The 21,664-nt window shown below is 44.1% G+C and overlaps 2 protein-coding genes across 2 annotated transcripts; both read left to right on the forward strand.

The window, feature by feature from the left end:
- The first annotated feature begins 589 nt into the window (after positions 1-589).
- On the forward strand, positions 590-3,090 carry LOC129327803 (zinc finger protein 570-like). Its single transcript, XM_054976557.1, has 3 exons — positions 590-1,000; positions 1,085-1,229; positions 2,996-3,090. Exons 1-3 carry the CDS (start codon positions 590-592, stop codon positions 3,088-3,090), a joined length of 651 nt encoding a protein of 216 aa, XP_054832532.1.
- Positions 3,091-14,322: 11,232 nt separating this feature from the next.
- LOC129327147 (zinc finger protein 260-like) lies at positions 14,323-20,715 on the forward strand. The gene is made up of 3 exons (XM_054975617.1): positions 14,323-14,391; positions 15,026-15,155; positions 18,892-20,715. Exons 1-3 carry the CDS (start codon positions 14,353-14,355, stop codon positions 20,616-20,618), a joined length of 1,896 nt encoding a protein of 631 aa, XP_054831592.1. The 5' UTR covers positions 14,323-14,352; the 3' UTR covers positions 20,619-20,715.
- Positions 20,716-21,664: the final 949 nt, after the last annotated feature.

Here is a 21,664-nt window from a genome sequence, read left to right on the forward strand (position 1 = left end):
CCATTCGCTACTGACTGTACGTACTAAGAGACATTTTTTCTTTTTATTTTTTTTTGTCTCTTTTCCATCTGCAGATGTGAGGGATAGGGCGATTGAGAAGGAATTTGGAAGAGCGACTGTGGAAAGAGGGGGAAATCTCCAGGTAGAAGCGAAATCTTGGGTACAAGTAGTACCCAAGAGGGACCAGAGAAGCAAAAGGAAAGGAAAACAGAAGCAGAGGAAGGAATTAGTTGCTCATCAGAGCAGAAAGGTGCCTGAGGACCCAGCCCAAGATGAAATGAAGAAGAGAAGGCTTATACATCCAGTGATTGTGAAAGGGTTGAGCTTCAAACTCAGAGTTAAAAAATATCGGACCATTACAACATATAAATGCTTGGAGCGCGGAAAGACCTTTCAGAATAAGAAGCTAGCTAAACATCAGAGGATGCACACAGGGGAGAAGCCATATAAATGCTTGGAGTGTGGGAAGAGCTTCTCTTGGAATGGAACCCTAAGTATACATCAAAAGATTCACAGAGGGGAGAAGCCATACAAATGTTTTGAATGTGGTAAGAGGTTCTATCTGAATTGCCTCCTAACTAGTCATCAAATGGTTCACACGGGGGAGAAGACTTATAAAAGCTTGGAGTGGGGGAAGAGGTTCTGTCAGAACCAGAACCAAAAGGTTTACACAGGGGAGAAGCCTTATAAATGCTTGGTCTGTGGGGACAGCTTCTATCAAAATGGCCACCTAACTAACCATCAAAAGGTTCACATAGGGGAGAAGCCATGTAAAAGCATGGACTGCAGGAAGAGCTTCTCTCTGAGTAGTGAACTAAATAGGCATCAAAAAGTTCACATAGGGGAGGTGCCTTATAAATGCTTGGAGTGTGGGAAGTGCTTCTCTAACAATAGTAGCCTAACTAACCATCAAAAGGTTCACACAGGGGAGAAGCCTTATAAATGTTTGAAGTTTGGGAAAAACTTCTTTCTGAATGGCAACCTAACTATCCATCAAATGGTTCACAAGGGGGAGAAGCCATATAAATGCTTGGAGTGTGGGAAGAGCTTCTCTCAGAATTCCCACCTAACTACCCATCGAAAGGTTCACACAGGGGAGAAGCCATGTAAAATCTTGGACTGTGGGAAGAGCTTCTTTCTGAGTAGTGAACTAAATAGACATCAAAAAGTTCACATTGGGGAGGTGCCCTATAAATGCTTGGAGTGTGGGAAGAGCTTCTTTCACAAAAGTAGCCTAACTAGTCATCAAAAGGTTCACACAGGGGAGAAACCTTATAAATGCTTGGAGTGTGGCAAGAGCTTCTCTCAAACTAGTAACCTAACTAAACATCAAAAGGTTCACACGGGGGAGAAGCCTTATAAATGCTTGGAATGTGGGAAGAGCTTCTCTCAAAATAGTAACCTAAATAGACATCAAAAGGTTCACACGGGAGAGAAGCCTTATAAATGCTTGGAGTGTGGGAAGAGCTTTTCTCTCAATAGTACCCTAACTAATCATCAAAAAGTTCACACAGGGGAGAAGCCTTATAAATGCTTGGAGTGTGGAAAGAGCTTCTCTCGGAATGATACCCTAAGTATACATCAAAAGATTCACAGAAAGAAGAAGCCATGCAAATATTTTGAATGTGGTAAGAACTCTCAGAATAGTAATCTAAGAAATCATAAAAAGGTTCACACAGGGGAGAAGCTGTATAAATGCTTGGATTGTGGGAAGAGGTTTTCTCAGAAGGGGAACCTAACAAAACATCAAAAGGTTCAGACAGGGAAGAAGCAATATGAACGCTTATAATGTGGAAGGAGCTTTAGTGAGAACAGCAGCCTTATTTTACACCACAGGATTCACATGGGGGAGCAGCCATTCAATCAAAGTTAGTGCGTGGGAAAGTAGTTAATGTGGCTGACCTTGTCTGCTTCTGGCCATGACATGCTTTATGGTAGCTGTCCTACCATATTTCTGCCTAATTTCCTCCTTTTCCTCCATCTCACCTCCTTTCTTTTGGTTAGCATCAAATATATGTATGTAGCACCCCTGGTGAACAAAACATACATATTTTGCTCTGTATTAATTCCTTTCATGTTAATGCCTCATATTACCTCTTACAAAATTATGAGTGTTGTAATTTAGCAGAGGGAAGAATGTTGCTTCTAACTGACTGTGAAAAGTTGTCATGTTGTGGATTACATTTCTATTCTCCCCTTCAAAGAGCATTAGGTAACATAATTTATCCTATTCTGTATCCATTAGGGCTACAGTATCACTTTCCTGGGAAAAATAGTAAGAGTTTTAAGGGATATAAAGACAAATTTAATTGATAAGAAGTTTTAAATTTGAGTTTCAAAGTGCTTTTTACAGTTCCCTTAATGCAAATCAGTTGCAAAAGTCCATTTATTCTTTTGCGCACACAAATCTGACATTAAAAATGGCAGCATCCAGAAACCAGTGGGAGAACACTTCAATCTACCAGGACATTCCATCAAAGACTTAAAGGTCACCATAGTTCAACAGAAACCTTTCAAAAACAAAATCCAAGGGGAAACTGCTGAATTGGAATTCATATGTAAATTTGACTCAGTCAGACTTGGATTGAATAGGGACTATGAATGGTTAGAAGTAACTGCCTTTCAGCTGTGGAGGGAGAGGTCACACCCAGCCTGGATCGTGCACTCCACCTCTTTCATGACTTTTGCAATTGATTTGCATCTACTCCCCCCTCCCCTCCCCACCTATATATATCCAGCCAGTTTCTTCATATCCTCCATGCATCTGACAAAGAGAATTGTGTTTCTTGAAAGCTTATGCTACAGTAAAGTTGGTTAGTTTTAAAGGTGCTATTGGACTCTACTATTTTGCTACTACAGACTAAGAGCCAAACCACACAATACAAATTACTCGTGAATGACATGAAAACGCACTTACACGTGTTCCAATGTTGTTTTCAACTACACGCGCAAGGAATGCAAGACCTCCATCGAACCCGTGTTCGTGGTGGCACAGGTTTTCTCCGTGTTCCTCCAAGATGCGGGAAGGATATCCCATCATGCATCTGCACTCTGCGCATAGACATGAGCGCCATCTACCCGCAGTTCTGAGAGCATGGTGGAGTAAGCTGCAGATAGGAAGTGGAAGATCCAGGAAAAAAGGACACTCTGCATTGTCGACTTACTGGTTGCGACTGCAAACACGTGCCATCGTGGCCACACTGGAGCATAACATTAAGAATCTGTGCCTGAACCAGGACACATGCTCATCGAGAGAATGCTGGACATGGGCATTTGGGTTAAGACAGGACTCCTGATACTTGCTCGGTCTCGTGTAATTTGTATCATGTGGTTTGGCTCTAAGATGGCTAACTCTTGTGGATCTGTATCCATTAGGGCTACAATATCATTTTCCTGGGAAAAATACTAACAGTGTTAAGGGATATAAAGACAAATTTAATTGATTCTCAAGGAGGTATTAACTGAGTTTCAAAGTGCCTCTTACAATTCTCTTCAGGCCTTTCATGTTAATGGATCATTCACCAAGGTAGTGATAGTGATTAAAGCCTCATATTACCTCTTACAAAATGACAAGTGATATAATTTTCCAGTGGGAAGAACTTTGATTCTAACTATCTGAAAAGTTGTCCTATTGTGGATTAAATTTGCATCCTCCCTCTTGAAGACCAATAACTAATGTAATTTATCATCATCTGTATTTCTTAGGGCTATTGGTATCCCTTCCCTGTAAATTAAACAAAATAAATTACTAATAAGTTTACTAAAAATGATCAGTAGTTTTACTAAGTTTTCTTCTGTAGGAATTTTGTTCAGAGTAGCCTTGTGATGTTCTGCACTTTTAGTCAAAAGGAGTGGTAAAATACAACTTGTGGGTTTCCCCCCATTTATCTGATTCATACATTTTTATCAGGCCTTGCCTGAGCTCTGCAGATGCAGGAATGCCCGTCCCCAAGCAAAGAAGAAAGTGTTTGAGATGCAGAATTGGCTTTCTGGGATACACAGCTGACGAGTGAATGGTGCTGGAAAAAAGACTGGGAGGGAGCCAGAGACGGGGGGTCTGGTTCTGAGGCTTTTCTGAACAAGTTTTATTTTGAGGTGGTTTGCTAGTTTTGATACTCTTGTGTAAAAAACAAATAGGCGTCTCTTGCTTGGACAAGGGCACTCACATCTCTGTCCCTGCAGTTTTGCTCAGCTGATGGCATTGGAAAGCACGGAATATCTCAAATGCATTTGGCAGTTTTTCTCAGTGTCAGGGGAAGATCCTCCCTTCTTTTCAGTGCAGTTAATGCACAGTTTTTTGTTTTGCATTTTATAATATTTTACCTGTTTCCAGTCCTGGGAAGGGTGATGCATTTCAGATATAAACCAGCTGTATGAATATTATTTATTTATGTATTCTCAAGTAGTTTCCAGTCAATAAGCACCTCTCTTCACCTCTGATCAAGGTGATCATTTTACCTTGGCATCATTACACCTGCTGCTCCATTCTTTGTAACATCCCTCCTGCCTTCTGAATGGGATGTGATGGCCGATGGGTCTTCCTTCTCATTTGCATCGGTCGAAGTGAGTTTCGATACAAAGACGCTTATACTCTGGAAAATTTTGTCTTTTTAAAAAGTGCTACTGGTCTTAATTTTCCCCCCTGCTTATAGAGATCAACACGACAACCCACCCGAAACTATATGCATAATGTTCGTAAGTTTAATAGCTATGTTGGAGTGTAATGAGATGTCAAAGCTGTTCATTCAATCAGCTATCTCTTTGTGACTTAGTCTGTCTGTGAAACCATCAAGCGTTGCAAATCTATTATGAAATCAATATGCTTGTTGATACTCTGCAACTCATATGCATTTGTATTTACATAAATTAAATTTCTGGTTAACCAAACTGCCTGTTTCACCTGGAGTATAGAATCCCATTACAACCTCACAGCCGCATCCCATACACTGATTGATCTGTCATACCGCCATCCATATAAATATATTTTACTAGCAATAAAGCCCATTATGGGGACAAATACAACGGGCTCTTGAAAGGGGGCAGGCGGGCACTGCCTACACCTCTGCGCCTGATCTCGACAGAGTGAAGAGGGTGGGCATTGCCACCTGCTCCGCTCCTGATCCCAGCTGAGAGAAGAGGGGGTGGGCATTGCTGCCAGCTGTGCTTCTGATCCTGGCTGGGTGATATGGCTGGGATAATAGGGATATTAACCCAGGTTGCTGAAACAAAATGTATGTGATTACCCTCCCTCTGGTCATGTTATCCTTAAAGGATACTTTTACTACCATTTGAAATCTCCCATGGAGAATAATCCTCTCAGCATTGTCAACTGATGCCTCTAAATGTGCAATCCAGCAAAGTACACTTTTAATCTGTCTTCATGAATGAATTCTAATCTCTCAAGTTTTCCATCAGTTGTTGCTGCCCACAACAAAAAAAGCCCAGAAACTTTGTCTATCAAAAGCGAACAGGACTTACACCAAATGGGAGAAGCTGTACTTGGATTCTTCTGGCTAGGAGTATTGCCCTGAACAGCAGAAGGAAGCCATGCCACCCATGAGTGAAAAAGGTGGTAAGACTAGATCCCAGATGTGCCCCTCATTGTTGCTACTGATCCTGAGAGTGGGGCAGCAACATGAACTTTGTCTGGCCCTGGAGAGGCAGAATTGAAAGACTTTTTGGACTCTTTACATTCCTTTCCAACTTACAAGAACATTGACTGAGGAAGGAGTTATAAACGCTTCAGAAAGAGAACTAAGGACTCTATCAGCCCAAGAACGGACTTGGAAAACGCCACGGCAGAATATAGGAAGATAGGCTCCAGCAAAGTTTCATGCAGCTCAGAGCCTGAATGGCACGAGAAACAAAGAAGAAATTGTGTACGCTGATATAATTATAGCTTTGGTATTTTGGGTTTGATCTTGGCAATTTTGATGATGGTGCATTTGGCACACCTGTTATTTCCTTGAGGTGTGAATGGCCAGAGGGAAGGGACAGTTCATTATTGGTCAAATGTTTTAATCTCTTTTGACAGTTATAGGCATGAGTGAATTGATGGAATCGTAAGCCCTTACAACTGAGTACCCAGTTTCATTGGCTTCCACCTTTCCAGCACTTAAGATGAGTAATATAATCAACTCAACAGCCCTTTTGTGCAGCCCAAACTGAAGCATGCCTTCCACGTAGCAGTTTTAGGACAAGGCTCAATGATGTTTGGCTAAAAATAGGCCCTCTTTGCAGCTATCCTTATTATATACATACGTGTTTTTAGTATCTGTTTTTCTTTGATGAGTATACCATTTTTAAGAGAGGAATTGATGTGTCACAGATTCAAGTTATAATACCACAACATTTGACATGCCTTATTTGTGTGACACTTGGTTTTGTTCTCCCTTTCCTCTTCATTTACTCTTGCATACGCATACACAGGGCTTTTTTTCTGGGAAAAGTGATGGTGGAACTCAGTGGGTTGCCCTCGGAGAAAATGGTCCCATGGCTGGTGGCCCCGCCCCCTGATCTCCAGACAGAGGGGAGTTTAGATTGCCTTCTGTGCTGCTCGGTGGTGCGGAGGGCGATCTAAACTCCCCTCTGTCTGGAGATCAGGGGGCGGGGCCACAAGTCATGTGACCATTTTCAAGAGGTTCCGGAACTCCGTTCCACTGCATTCCTGCTGAAAAAAAGCCCTGCACATACGTCTATGATGCCATTCAGATCAGCGGCGATGGGGCTTTTTGCCTAAGTGTCTACGCTCTGTGGTGAGAAATTCCTGGAATGACTTTCTCACTCTGAGCCATGAGGTTGTATATTCACATCGGACACACCTTCCCTGCTTGGTCTGTACTGTGTTGCATGTCTCAGTGTAGAGGGTAAAGAAACAGGACTGAGAATTGTTATTAGAAGTGGGATGCAATGAGTGCCACCACAACTTGTTGGGATAAAAGCTTGGTTGGTTTTAAGTGGATCCCAAATTAAATAAATGGGTATATCTGTCCCATTATTTTACAGCATGCATGACAGTGAACCTCATCCTGTTGTAGATGCTGTGTTCTGTTTATACAAGGAGGATTTGCCCTTTTGGCTTCCACCTTTACTTTTAAAGTGGTATTGTTGATATACAGCTCTAGATCAAGGATGGGACTCTCAACCATTCCATGGCCCAATAAGCAGCACTGTTATCAGCTCTTCTTGTTAATTATGGGATTCATTGGGAAAGTACGATTGGTTGGGTAAAACAATATAAGAGCAATACCAGATAGAGATTTTTTAAAAGAGGCTATTTTTCTTTTATCACCTTTTCACAGCACATGCTAATTTAGCACTATATGCCTCTAAAATTTAAAGGACATGGTTTTGTTAAAAACTCACCACTATATTATTCAAAGTTATTGGGGAATTAAATGGGAAAAATCTTTTACACATTGGGACAAAATTAATATCCACCACTTTAAAATTCATATCCAATTATTACACTCTGCCCCCAAAGTGCACGAGTTTATATTTTCTGGAGGGATTCCAGAAAGTTATTTATTTTTATATTCCGCCCTCCCTGCAAGCAGGCTCAGGGCGGATAACAGCATTAAAACATTTTAAACATTTCATATAAAACATTTAAAAGCATTGTACAAAAATATTTTAAAAAATGGCAGCACTCTTTTTCTTGATGGTGGCAATACCATTAATTACAAATAGTGCAACAGTGCAGTTGAACGTAGTAGCAGCTTAAGAACAGTGGTGGGCAGCTCTCATAGGGAGGGGAGTAGATGTTGTATCCTCCAGCCAGCGGAGGCCCAGCCTCAGCCATAAGCCTGGTGGAACAACTCTGTCTTACAGGCCCAGTGGAAAGATAGTAGATCCTGCCGGGCCCTGGTCTCGGTAGACAGAGTGTTCCACCAGGTAGGAGCCAGGACTGAGAAAACTCTGGCTCTAGTCGAGGCCAGGCGGGCCTCCTTGGAGCCAGGGACTGATAACAATTTCTTTTCTCCTGATCGGAGATATTTGAAGAAAAAAGACCCAGAATTTGTAACAATTGTGACAAGGGATATCTTAAGGCTTTAGACACTAATTGAAGCACATTCCCCGAGATATGGCCAATGGCCCTAAATTTTCTGTCTGGTGTGTATAGGCACTATGGATTTGCCCAAGAGATTATTGACATGTCTGCCTTCATTTGTAAGAGGATATATCCCTTTTTATCCCTTGTAGTGACACTACTAAAATGTTGAGATGAACAAATATTATACCTTTTAAAGATTTGATGATCATCGTATTAACACAGCCTTAGCTCTGACAATTTTATCATTTGAGCAATTTTAAAAATGGGACTGATATTATAAAATTGGTTTGCATTGGACACTAGGGATGTGCATTTTGGCTTTCTGAAAGCCGAAACAAAAGTGTTTCGGCTTCTTTCAGGTTAGCCGAAACGTTTCAGACAAAGCCGAAACGTTTCGGCTAGCCGAAAGAAAAAAAGCCGAAACGTTTCGGCTTTAGGCTTTTTCAATGGGAAAATGCCTCCGGCGTCTTCCCGGACATCTGGGGGAGGCATTTTCCCACCGAATCAGCCCAAAATTGGTGGGGACCTTCCTCTAACCCCTCTCTACAAACCCCCCAAGTTTCAGACCGATTGGACTTTGGGGGGCCATGTTATGGCCCCCCAAAGCAGGTCCCCCTATCCTCCCATAAGAAAGCGAAGGAGCAGCATATTGTTAGCATGCTGCTGCTCATCTTCTTCATTATTTCCTATGGGGAAAAATGAAGAAGCAGGCTTCCTTTGCCAGGGGTGGCATTTTGCATGCAAAATGCCCCCTCACCCTCAGAGGCCCTTCTCCCACCCCTCCTCCCACCCCCCACCAAGGCTCAGCCTGCTCCCACTTGGGGGGGCCATTTCATGGCCTCCCCAAGTAGGTGCTCTCATCTCTACCACTGACAGCTGGGGGAGGCTTGTCTTGCCAGGGGTGGCATTTTGCATGCAAAATGCCCCCCAACCCTCTGGGGCCCTTCTCCCACCCCCCACCAAGGCTCAGCCTGCTCCCACTTGGGGGGGGGCATTTCATGGCCTCCCCAAGTAGGTGCTCTCATCTCTACCACTGACAGCTGGGGGAGGCTTGTCTTGCCAGGGGTGGCATTTTGCATGCAAAATGCCCCCCAACCCTCTGGGGCCCTTCTCCCACCCTTCCTCCCACCCCCGACCAAGGCTCAGACTGCTCCCACTTGGGGGGGCCATTTCATGGTCTCCCCAAGTAGGTGCTCTCAGCCCCCAAAGTCCACCCCCTACAGCCCCACACAAACCCAATTCCCCCCCAGCTGCCACACACAGACCCAAATCCCCACATTAGCCCCTCACAGACCCAAATCCACCCCCACCTGCCCCACACCCATAACCCCAGGAACAGGCTGGCAAAGGCCAGCCCTCTCCCTTTGTTCCCTATGCTGGGAACTTCTAAACTCTCTTTCCCTGGGCAATTCTGCACAGCCCAGGGGTGCCACAATGGTGGGCACACTTCTGAGTGCCAGCTGGTCCCTGTGAAAGAGCACCTGAACCACAGACACCCTCCCTCAAATTCCCCCACCACCTACAGTGATGGCTGGCCAGCCAGCCCCATTGTTCCCTATGATGGGAACCAACTGCACAACAAAGAATAAAACAAGAACAACATAAAATAAAGTTTTTTAAAAATTATTTTCTCCCTTCCAAAGTACAAGTAGGCAAAGCATAATGACACATTACACCAGCAGTCCCCCACACAGAAAAATAACACAACTCACTTAACATCAGAGAATCACAAAGCACGATTCCTGTCAAAAACACTTTATTTCTTGAACAGCTTTAGGTTACACAGCAGGGGGGGAACACCAAAGGGCATGGAAGCAGTATCTTACACAAAAATAACACAACTCACTTCACATTAAAGAATCACCCCAAAAAATTGCTGTCAAAAGCACTTTATTTCTGTAACTGCTTTAGGTCACACAGTAGGAAGGCACAACAGAGCAGGAAAGCAGTGTACTACACAAAAATAACACAACTCACTTCACATCAGAGAATCACACAAACACAATTGCTGTCAAAAACGGTGAAGTGGGTTGTATTATTTTGTGTAGTACACTGCTATCATGCCCTGTTGTGCCCTCCTACTGTGTAACCTAAAGCTGTTCAAGAAATAAAGTGTTTTTGACAGGAATTGTGCTTTTGTGATTCTCTGATGTTAAGTGAGTTGTGTTGTTTTTGTGTAAGATAGTGCTGCCATGCCCTTTGGTGTGCCCCCCTGCTGTGTAACCTAAAGCTGTTCAAGAAATAGTGTTTTTGACAGGAATCGTGTTTTGTGATTCTCTGATGTAAAGTGAGTTGTGTCAATTTTTCTGTGTGGGGGACTGCTGGTGTAATGTGTCATAATGCTTTGCCTACTTGTACTTTGAAAGGGAGAAAATAATTTTTAAAAAACTTTATTTTGTGTTGTTCATGTTTTATTCTTTGTTGTGCAGTTGGTTCCCATCATAGGGAACAATGGTGCTGGCTGGCCAGCCATCTCTGTAGGTGGTGGGGGAATTTGAGGGAGGGTGTCTGTGGTTCAGGTGCTCTTTCAAAGGGACCAGCTGGCACTCAGAAGTGTGCCCACCATTGTGGCACCCCTGGGCTGTGCAGAATTGCCCAGGGAAAGAGAGTTTAGAAGTTCCCAGCATAGGGAACAAAGGGAGAGGGCTGGCCTTTGCCAGCCTGTTCCTGGGGTTATGGGTGTGGGGCAGGTGGGGGTGGATTTGGGTCTGTGAGGGGCTAATGTGGGGATTTGGGTCTGTGTGTGGCAGCTGGGGGGGGGAATTGGGTTTGTGTGGGGCTGTAAGGGGTGGACTTTAGGGGCTGAGAGGACCTACTTGGGGAGGCCATGAAATGGCCCCCCCAAGTGGGAGCAGTCTGAGCCTTGGTGGGGGATGGGAGGAAGGGTGGGAGAAGGGTCCCAGAGGGCTGGGGGGCATTTTGCATGCAAAATGCCACCCCTGGCAAGACAAGCCTCCCCCAGCTGTCAGTGGTAGAGATTAGAGCACCTACTTGGGGAGGACATGAAATGCCCCCCCAAGTGGGAGCAGGCTGAGCCTTGGTGGGGGTGGGAGAAGGGCCCCAGTGGGTTGGGGGGCATTTTGCATGCAAAATGCCACCCCTGGCAAGACAAGCCTCCCCCAGCTGTCAGTGGTAGAGATGAGAGCAGAGCACCTACTTGGGGAGGCCATGAAATGCCCCCCCCAAGTGGGAGCAGGCTGAGCCTTGGTGGGGGGTGAGAGGAAGGGTGGGAGAAGGGCCCCTGAGGGTAAGGGGGCATTTTGCATGCAAAATGCCACCCCTGGCAAAGGAAGCCTGCTTCTTCATTTTTCCCCATAGGAAATAATGAAGATGAGCAGCAGCATGCTAACAATATGCTGCTCCTTCGCTTTCTTATGGGAGGATAGGGGGACCTGCTTTGGGGGGCCATAACATGGCCCCCCAAAGTCCAATCGGTCTGAAACTTGGGGGGTTTGTAGAGAGGGGTTAGAGGAAGGTCCCCACCAATTTTGGGCTGATTCGGTTGGGAAAGTGCCTCCCCCAGACATCCGGGAAGACGCCGGAGGCATTTTCCCATTGAAAAAGCCTAAAGCCGAAAGTAAGCCGAAAGCCGAAACGGCTGGCCGTTTCGGTTTTCGGCTTATACGAAAGAGAATCCTCTTTCGGCTTTCTGCTTTCGGCTTTAGCCGAAAATTTTTGGCTTGCACACCCCTATTGGACACTAAAGATACCAGCCAGGTTGTAGCCAAGTATGTCAAGCATATAGCTGTCACTGTACATTCAGACAACCTATATGACTGTGTACCCCCATCTGGTAGAAAAACTTGTGCCATTTCATTTTGGGTCACCTCTCTGGTTCTCAGGTAGATGTCTCAGATATACTGCCTTGGATGCAGAATGAGCTATACAACCATGTGCAATTATAATGACAGCATTATTAAGACATTATTGGGTTTGTGGAGACCTTGCCCAAAATTTGGAAAGACAATATTACTGGGTCTGACTATATCCACCTAGTTAGGATAGTGGATGACAAATAATTACAATGTTTAAACATAAATATGATACTAACTGTACAGACATAATAGAAGTCACAATTAAAGATGTAACAAGATGAAATATAAGAGGTAAAGAAATAGATAACAGATATCGACAAGCAAAATGATAACTGTCTTATGTTTGTATATGTGTGGAAAAATAATAATTTTTTTTTTAAAAAAAGGTAACTCCAAATGCTGTCATGAGCTTGAAAGCTTGAACGATGTCTTGTATTTTTTTGGTTGGCCCTAACAAAAGGTACCTAGTTTCCTGGGGGTAAAGTGTAGATGTCTGGGGAAGGCAGTGGCAAACCACCCCATAACAAAAGTCTGTCAAGAAAATGTCCTGATGCGACATCCCCCCCATGGGTCAGCAATGACTCGGTGCTTGCACAAAAGGTATTATAGGGGGTTTTTTTGGTCTGGGGTTTGGGTTAACTTTTGACAGCTTCTTCCTTCCAGAGCCCAGCAACAAGCCCCCCCAGAAGGTAAGGAATCAAGGTCTTTAATTCCTTACCTTCTGGGAATGCCTACCACAGACTAACACGGCTAACTCCTCTGCATCTATAGAAATAAGGACTTTGATAACCTTCCCGCAAGCAACTCTTCCCCCATGGAACTGTTACTGGATCTGTTGTGAAACTTAGTTTGAGAAGAACAATGAATAAATGGTTTTGCAAAGAACTGTAATTGCAAAGACTTCAGGTTTTGTTCCGCTTTGTATATTTTGTGTTCAGGATAGAAACAGGAAGGCAGACACAGAGACTCGACAGCTCGCTTAAACAAATGAAGAGTTTATTGAAGCACAATAATAGAGGAACCAAGGGGTGGAGGGAAGAAAGGAGGAACAAATGGTGCAGGGATGACTGAAATACATTCACAAAGTAATTCAAAACAAGTGGAAAAAGCAACGCAAGTGGATTAGTGTGCAAAATTCTAGCCCTCCTAAATCACCTTCTCATCCTTCTAACTGAAGCTAAAGTAAACTCTGCACATTACACAGTGCTTCTGTTTGTTGGGAAACATCACAAAGATTTTGTATCACATGTGCAATGGCTGCAGCATCTTGCCTTTCTTTGTGTTAAGGATCCACCCACTGGGCCAATTGACAGATATATGATGGAGCAGAAGAGGTGAAGGGCACTTCCAGTCTGCGTTTTGAAAAGATCCTACCTTAGTGCAGATAGTCTACCTCATCGGAGAAAGCTCGCGCCGCTTTATTGTTTAACTCGTTCATCACCTGGCCAATTGAACCAGTCATGCAGAGAGCTGTATAATTTCCAGGTTGGACTCAGAACAACCTGCCCCATTCCTGAATATCTGTCAGCTAATCTACACAAGAAACATGAAGGTGTGCAAGAAAGCTAACCAAAACAGGCCACTGTGCAAAACCCAAAAATTTCCGTAATGCATACACCCTTCTTGCAGTTGAAAAATCTCACAAAGCAGCTCGGCAAAAGAAAACATAGAAACACCCCATGAAGATCTAGAGATAAAAGCAACAGGATCCAGAGAAAAATTTGACTAAAGGAGCCTCCTTCTGTAGTTTCCTATCTATACAGGAAAAACAGAAAGAAATGCTCAGCTTTATAGTGCAATTCATGGAGGCGGCGAAAAGACTGCCCCTCCCCCTTCCTTGTAATTCAGTAACCCTAGAGGTTTGCCTGCTTCCCACCTGCCCTCTCCAGCCAGCCCCCTTCCCCCTTCCCTCTCTTCCGTATTTAGGAGCTCTTTTCAGGTATACTTTCTCCCCTCGTTCATCCCTCCGCCTGTTCTTGCTCGAGAGCTCTTGCGGGAACCCCAACCTCGCCTCGCCGAGGAAAAGAGGGTCCCTTTTTAACCCCTTCGGAGCCTCCTCAAAACAGGGAGAAAAGTGACTGAGCTCCCTCGCCTCTCGAGGAAAAAGACTCTACGCCACACACGTGCTTGTGTCCGGAAAATCCTGGGCGGGCAGCCTGAGGGCTCGCAAGGGCCTCTGGGAAGTGGAGTTCTCCGTAAGAAAACAAAGCGCAATTCGGTTGTATTAAATAAAAGTTAAAATTATTTTAAAAAGAAAGAAAGAAAACAAAGGGCAATTAAACCATGAAGATTTGGGCCAGAAACGTTTCCTTTTCTGTCCCTCCTGCAGTGGGCCCGCTTGGATCTTGGTTGTTCTAGGGAACTACAATTCCCAGGAGGCCGTGCGAGGAGCAGAGAGGCCGGGCCTGCGTTTCTTCCTCGAGAGGAGGCAGGCGGGGAGACATGGAGTTCAACGGGGCCTTTCCTCTCCCGCGGCTTCCTCGGATGGAGGGAGACTTCGGCTTTGGCCCGTCTGCGGGAGAGGTGAGTCTGGAGACGAGTTGGGGGCAGAAATACGTGTGAACGGGATGGAGCAGGCAGGGCGGGCCGAGGGAGTGCAGAGAGATCTCTGTGTGACCCCGCAGAGCCACAAAGCTCCGTCTCCTAAATGGTCTCTCTCAGTATGGGAGTCAGGGGTGACTCTAGCCAATAAATGGCAGCTGCCTTGTGGCTGGGGAAGAACTTGGGAGCTCTGACTCCCTGGAGAATTCCACCCTGGAGAACTTGTGGGTCTCTCAGGTGCCGCTGGACTGAAATCCTGCTGTTAATTCGGCCAGTTTACGTTGACAGAGCTGGATGCAAGCTTTACAGTAACACAGAGCACTTCTTCAGGCAGAAATATTTAAAGAGGAAACGTCCAGTGAAAACACCATTTCTAGGTTTGTTTAACTAGACTTGACCAACAGAAGCCCTGTTCTGTACAGTGTTGTAGCTTTCTTGGAGACTTTGAGTATATTCTTCCTGTCGGATGTTGGGGCAGGAAGCCATTTTTCTTGCCATCGGTTTGCTGTATTGCACTCATTTACTCAAACGGCTGGCTGAAGGGATTCTTTCTTTCTTTCTTGAATGCTCAGCAACAAGAATAGATGATCAAGTGGGCGATATTTTCCTCTTTCAGACCTCCGCAGTGTCCTTTGAGGAGGTGGCCGTGTTCTTCACGGAGGAGGAGTGGGATCTGCTCAATCCAGGCCAAAGACAACTCTACTGGGAAGTGATGCGGGACAATTACGAGACCGTGGCCTCTGTGGGTAAGAATCTTTCCCCTTTCTCCTGAACACCGAAGAGAACAGAGGGAGTGGGAACTGATCAGGAGAGGTGGACAATATCTACTTAGGTTCATGGTAGCAAATTCCTGCAGCTCCTGTTTCATTCTCTGCTCTTTTTATTTTAACACAGAGTGGCTCTCCCCCAGTCCTTTGGCTGTGTGACTGATGGGAGGACAAAAAAACTGGTATTGCTGATTAGACAAGAGTAGTGGAGGGGTCCTTGCTCCATGGCAGAGCTCCCGCTTTGCTTGTGGAAAGTCACTGGTTCAATCCATGCCGATTAGAAAGGGGTTTACAGAGGAGGGTCTTTGGCTGCAGGGCTGGGAGAGGCCCCTGGTTTAGGCCTGTGGCCAGCAACACCTATTGGAGTGGAATCTGCTGGGCTCGATGGAAAGTTCCAGGTAAAGTTGTGGCAGAGGGGAAAATGAGAGTCTCCTGTGATCCTTCTGTTGAGGAGGAAGGAAGGAAGGTGGGGTGTGTAGTTAGAGAAACCATTGAAGAGGCTCTGCCACCAGTTTCCAAGTGAGGATTGGGGATTTCTGAGGCAGAACTGCTTCTTCTTGTAGAATTTCTTCTGTTTCTTGTCCAACTGAAGAGTGGTGGCAAGGCAGGCATGGACCAGGCCAATAGCTACTTTATCCTAGTAAGTCATGTACTCTTGGAACATTTAATGGGCCGAAGATGGACAGGGAGGGCAGTTTGATTCTGTTATCTCCTCCCTGTCTTGCATTTCAGCAAATACCTTTCTGGTAGTTCGGAAGAATGATGTAAACTTTCGCCTTCTTCCCCCACCCTCCTGCGTCAGACAGAAATGCCTCCTGTTATTTTCCTGGAAAAATAAAATAGGGCTTCCACTTACGCACTTGAAATCTCTGAAAAGTCATCTCCCACACCGTGCAGTTTCTCTTTTTAAGAGAGTGTATGAAGACCCAGCAGGTTTGCTCCAGCAATCGGTCCAGGATCAGTTCCACATGGTGATCAACCAGGTGTCCTGGAAGATTAACACAACCGGGCACGGAGGCTGAGGCCTTCCTGTGATGCTGCCTCCTTGTACTGGAATTCAGGAGTTTAGTGCCTCTGAATACGGAGGTTCCCTTTAGTCACCATGGCTAGTAGTCATTTATGTATTTCCTGTAGGTCTGACTTGCTTACTGTTAATTAAGTATTTAACATCTTGATCCCTAATATGAGTCTCTTGCAAGCAAATCAAATTACTTCTTTGTTTAGATATCCAGTGTAACACAGCTTTTCGTTTAGAGGGTGAATTAAGTCCATTAACATTCCATGAAATTAATTTGTACTCCATAATTATAGTCTGGATGAGCTAGGAACGTCTTTTCCGTTCTCCATCAAAAAGACATCCATTGCATATTTTAATTTAATCACTTGTCTCACTGATTGGAATTCAAAAGTCACTCCTTCCGGCAGCTCCCATCTATATCTAATTTCAGCTGCCTTCAGCTTTTGTATCAAATCTCTATATTTTTTCCGATCCTGGAGTACTTTTCGTGGTACTTCTTTCATAATTCGAACCCGTGTCCTGGCTATTTCCAGTGGAGTTTCAAAGTGTCTTCTAATAATTTCCTCCATTCTCCTTGTGGTCAATTGGACAATAATATCTCTTAGTAGATTCTTTTGTTCTGCGTATTTTGAATTGACTCTATACGCAATATCCAGGTGGGTCATCATTTCCTCCTGTTTGCCCCCAAAATTTTGCCAATATATCAGCTACTTGTTTCAGGGTGGATCCATCCATTTTTTCCGGAACCGCCCTCATAGGAATTTGTCTGTCCATTGCTTTGCATTCCATCATCACAATTCTTTCGCTCATACCCACAGTCTCTATCTGTATAGCCTCTGGTTTTTTCTTCCCATCCTGCACCATCTGTTGCGTTTCTTGCACCTTTTGTTGGGTATTCTGTAAATCTGTTTTTATTGCCTCCACCTCTTTTTTGACCTCTGCTATTTCCGACTTAATCGCTTCTTTCATTTCCGTCATTAAATTTTGCTGTAATTGTTGTATCATCTCACAAATCTCTTTATTTCCCTCTGTTATTTTCTTATCCAAATTCTCGATGGCAGCCTGCCAATCCTTTTCTTTTTTAGAAGCCATCGGACTTGCCTTGGGTCCCCACGAATCCACTCTCTTTCTTAGCTCCGTCTTCTTTTTAATTCAAGTCTCTATTTTTATATATCAAAATTTTAAACGTTTGCCCTCTGTTAAAATGGCATTTAAGGCTTCCCTTACCCTTAAGATGTCGGACAATGTTTCTCTATGATTTAAAATGTCAGGCGATCTTTCTCTATGGTAATAATGTCACTACAATGGTCTTCCCTTACTTTCAATGGTAAGTCCTTTACTTCCGTTTCCTTTCCCTTACTTTCAATGGTGGATGTTTAACTTCCTCTTCCAATGTTGTTTTCCTTCCGGGTCTTCCTGATCTTCCTGACCTCCCTCGCCGCTCTCTTTCTATCTCCTCTCCGTCTATTATCTTCCACTTCCTGTCTCGCGGCGCTCCTTCCGATCCCCACAATCCGCCCTCCACGTCGCTATCTCCTCAACCACAGGTATGCAAAACAATATTCTTTCTTAGTTCTTTTTAGCTTTTCTTGCTCCCAAACCTCAAGTTAAAATGCTCAGTCCTTTAGTATGCTTTTTCAGCTTGATATCTCAGTCTTTCATTCTTTTAAAAACTCGGTCTTTGTTCAGTAAAACAGTCGGTTGGGGGAGATAGTAATCTTAACTTAACACAACTTCTTGGGATGTACTCACTGCTTCAAACGTCCAAATCTGATCAATTCCGTTCCCGAGGCTGGGGGAACAACGAGCCTATGTCAGTGTGAGATTGCTGCAATAAGAGTCCATTTTCAAATTTGGAACAATTCAGCCCTGGGTTGAATAGAGTCTTAGAATTCTCATCTCACTACAGATCCTAAATTCTTGTCTAATCAAGGTATATTGTACCAAGGAAGGAAGGAAGGAAGGTGTCCAAAGAAGGGCACTCTGACTCTCCAAAGCTGCTGAAAATCTTGTTGGTCTCTAAGGTACTGCTGGACCAAAATCCTGCTGTTCTACTGCAGATCAATACAGCTACGCACTTATAACTATTTCTATTAAATTCAAGGGCTTTTTTAAAACAAAAGATGCGTTTTGTTTCCTGTTCTGCCTCCATGTGCTTCCTAAATTAACAAAGAAAAGCACTGGTTGTTGTGGGTTTTCCGGGCTGTATTGCCGTGGTCTTGGCATTGCAGTTCCTGACGTTTCGCCAGCAGCTGTGGCTGGCATCTTCAGAGGTGTAGCACCAAAAGACAGAGATCTCTCAGTGTCACTGAGAGATCTCTGTCTTTTGGTGCTACACCTCTGAAGATGCCAGCCACAGCTGCTGGCGAAACGTCAGGAACTGCAATGCCAAGACCACGGCAATACAGCCCGGAAAACCCACAACAACCATCGTTCTCCGGCCGTGAAAGCCTTCGACAATACAAAGAAAAACACATTAATGTTTCTGTAACAAAAGGAAGGAATTCTGTACCTTAATATTCTGGTGACCTCTTCCACCTTTCCAAGACATCCTCGTACACAGTTAAGAATTGCTGAAGTTACCAGGTCTTCCGCTCCTCCTGCAGAGAGTACCATTTCACTACTGACTGTACCCACTAACAAGCATTTTTTTTGTTTTTTCTTTTTATTTGATTTTTGTCTCTTCTCTATCTGCAGATGTGCTGAATATGGCAACTGAGAAGGAATTAGAAAGAGTGACTGTGGAAAGAGGGGGAAATCTCCAGACAGAAGTGAAAACTAGGGTTCAAGTGGTACCCAAGAGGGACCAGAGAAGGCAAAGGAAAGGCAAACAGAAGCGGAGGAAGAAATTAGTTGATCATCAGAGCAGGGAGGTGCCTGAGGACCCAGCTCAAAAGTTAATAAAGAAGAGAAAGAGAAGGCAAACAGGTGCAGTGATTATGAAGTTACCTATACATCAGAGAATGCACACAGGGGAAAAGCCGTATAAATTCTTCGAGTGTCAGAAGAGCTCCTCTCGGAATGGAACCCTAAATATCCATCAAAAAATTCACAGACAGGAAAGGCCATACAGATGTTTTGAATGTGATAAGAGCTTCGCTCTGAAATGCTTCCTAACTAGACATCAAAAGGTTCACACAGGGGAGAAACCTTATAAATGCTTGGAGTGTGGGAAGGGATTCTCTCGGAATGGTCACCTAACTGTCCATCAAAAGGTTCACACAGGGGAGAAGCCTTATAAATGCTTGGAGTGTGGGAAGAGTTTCTCTCAAAATGGCAGCCTAACTAGTCATCAAAAGGTTCACACAGGGGAGAAGCCATATAAATGCTTGGAGTGTGGGAAGAGCTTTTCTCGAAATGGCTACCTAAATATTCATCAAAACGTTCACACAGGAGAGAAGCCTTATAAATGCTTGGAGTGTGGGAAGAGCTTCTCTCAGAATTCCCACCTAACTGTCCATCAAAAGGTTCACACAGGAGAGAAGCCTTATAAATGCTTCGAGTGTGGGAAGAGCTTTTCTCTAAAAGGCTACCTAAATATTCATCAAAAGGTTCACACAGGGGAGAAGCCTTATAAATGCTTGGATTGTGGGAAGAGCTTTTCTCAAAATGGCTACCTAAGTATTCATCAAAAGGTTCACACAGGGGAGAAGCCTTATAAATGCTTGGAGTGTGGGAAGAGCTTTTCTCAAAAAGGCTACCTAAATAGTCATCAAAAGGGTCACACAGGGGAGAAGCCTTATAAATGCTTGGAGTGTGGGAAGAGCTTCTCTCGGAATGAAGCCCTACGAATACATCAAACAGTTCATAGAAGGGAGAAGCCATACAAATGTCTTGAATGTGGTAAGGGCTTCTCTCTGAAATCTCTCTTAACTCGTCATCAAAAAGTTCACATAGGGGAGAAGCCATATAAATGCTCGGAGTGTGGGAAGAGCTTCTCTCGGAATTACCACCTAAGTATCCATCAAAAGGTTCACACAGGAGAGAAGCCATATAAATGCTTGGAGTGTGGGAAGAGCTTCTCTCAGAATTCCCACCTAACTGTCCATCAAAAGGTTCACACAGGAGAGAAGCCTTATAAATGCTTGGAGTGTGGGAAGAACTTCTCTCAAAATAGCAAGCTAAGTTCCCATCAAAAGGTTCACACAGGCGAGAAACCATTTAAATGCCTGGAGTGTGGGAAGAGCTTCTCTCACAATAGCAACCTAACTCACCATCAAAAAGTTCACACAGGGGAGAAGCCTTATAAATGCCTGGAGTGTGGGAAGAGCTTCTCTCACAATAGCAACCTAACTTACCATCAAAAAGTTCACACAGGGGTGAAGCCTTATAAATGCTTGGAGTGTGGGAAGAGCTTCTCTCACAATAGTATGCTAAAGACACATCGAAAGGTTCACACAGGGAGAAGCCTTATAAATGTTTAGAGTCTGGAAAGAGCTTATCTTGGAATGTAACCCTAGGTATATAGCAAACAATTCATAGAGGGGAGAAGCTATCCAAATGTTTTGAATGTGTTAAGAGCTTTTATCTGAATTTCCTCCTAACTAATCATCAAAAAGTTCACATAGGGGAGATTGTATTGTCGAAGGCTTTCACGGTCGGAGAACCGTTGGTGACACTGAGAGACACTGAGAGATCTCTGTCTTTTGGTGCTACACCTCTGAAGATGCCAGCCACAGCTGCTGGCGAAACGTCAGGAACTACAATGCCAAGACCATGGCAATACAGCCCGGAAAACCCACAACAACCATAGGGGAGATTCCTTGTAAATGCTTGGAATGTGGGAAGATCTCTCAGAATTCCCACCTAACTGCCTATCAAAAGGTGCACACAGGGGAGAAGACTTGTAAATGCATACTCTGAATAAGAGGCTACTGTCAGGACAGAATATGGCAAAACAGAATGGTTTCCAGTTGGCAAGGGTATCAAACAAGGATGCATATTATCCCCCTATCTGTTCAGCCTCTGTATATCATAAGGAAAGCTGGGTTAGATCTAGAATAAGGTGGAGTGAAAAATTGTGGGAGGAACATTAACAATTTTAGATATGCAGATGATACTGCATTACTAGCAAAAATAGTGAAGACCTGAAACAACTACTGATGAAGGTTAAAGGAGAAAGTGCCAAAGCAGGATTACAACTGAACATCAAGAAGACAAAAGTAATGACTACCAAGGAATTACACAGTTTTAAAGTTGACAATGAGTTGTTCAAGATTTTCTATTCCTTGGCTCAATCATAAACCAGCAGGGAGACTGCAGTGAAGAAATCAGAAGACGACAGACTTGGAAGAGCAGCTGTGAAAGAGCTAGATAAAATCCTTAAAGATAAAGATGTCTCTCTGGGAACCAAGAAGATAACCCAAACTATGGTATTCCTCATCGCTATGTATGGATGTGAAAATTGGACGGTAAAGAAAGCTGACAGGAAGAAAATTGATACATTTGAAATGTGGTGCTGGAGGAGAGT

This window comes from Eublepharis macularius, chromosome 4, assembly GCF_028583425.1.
Source record: "Eublepharis macularius isolate TG4126 chromosome 4, MPM_Emac_v1.0, whole genome shotgun sequence".
NCBI lineage: Eukaryota > Metazoa > Chordata > Lepidosauria > Squamata > Eublepharidae > Eublepharis > Eublepharis macularius.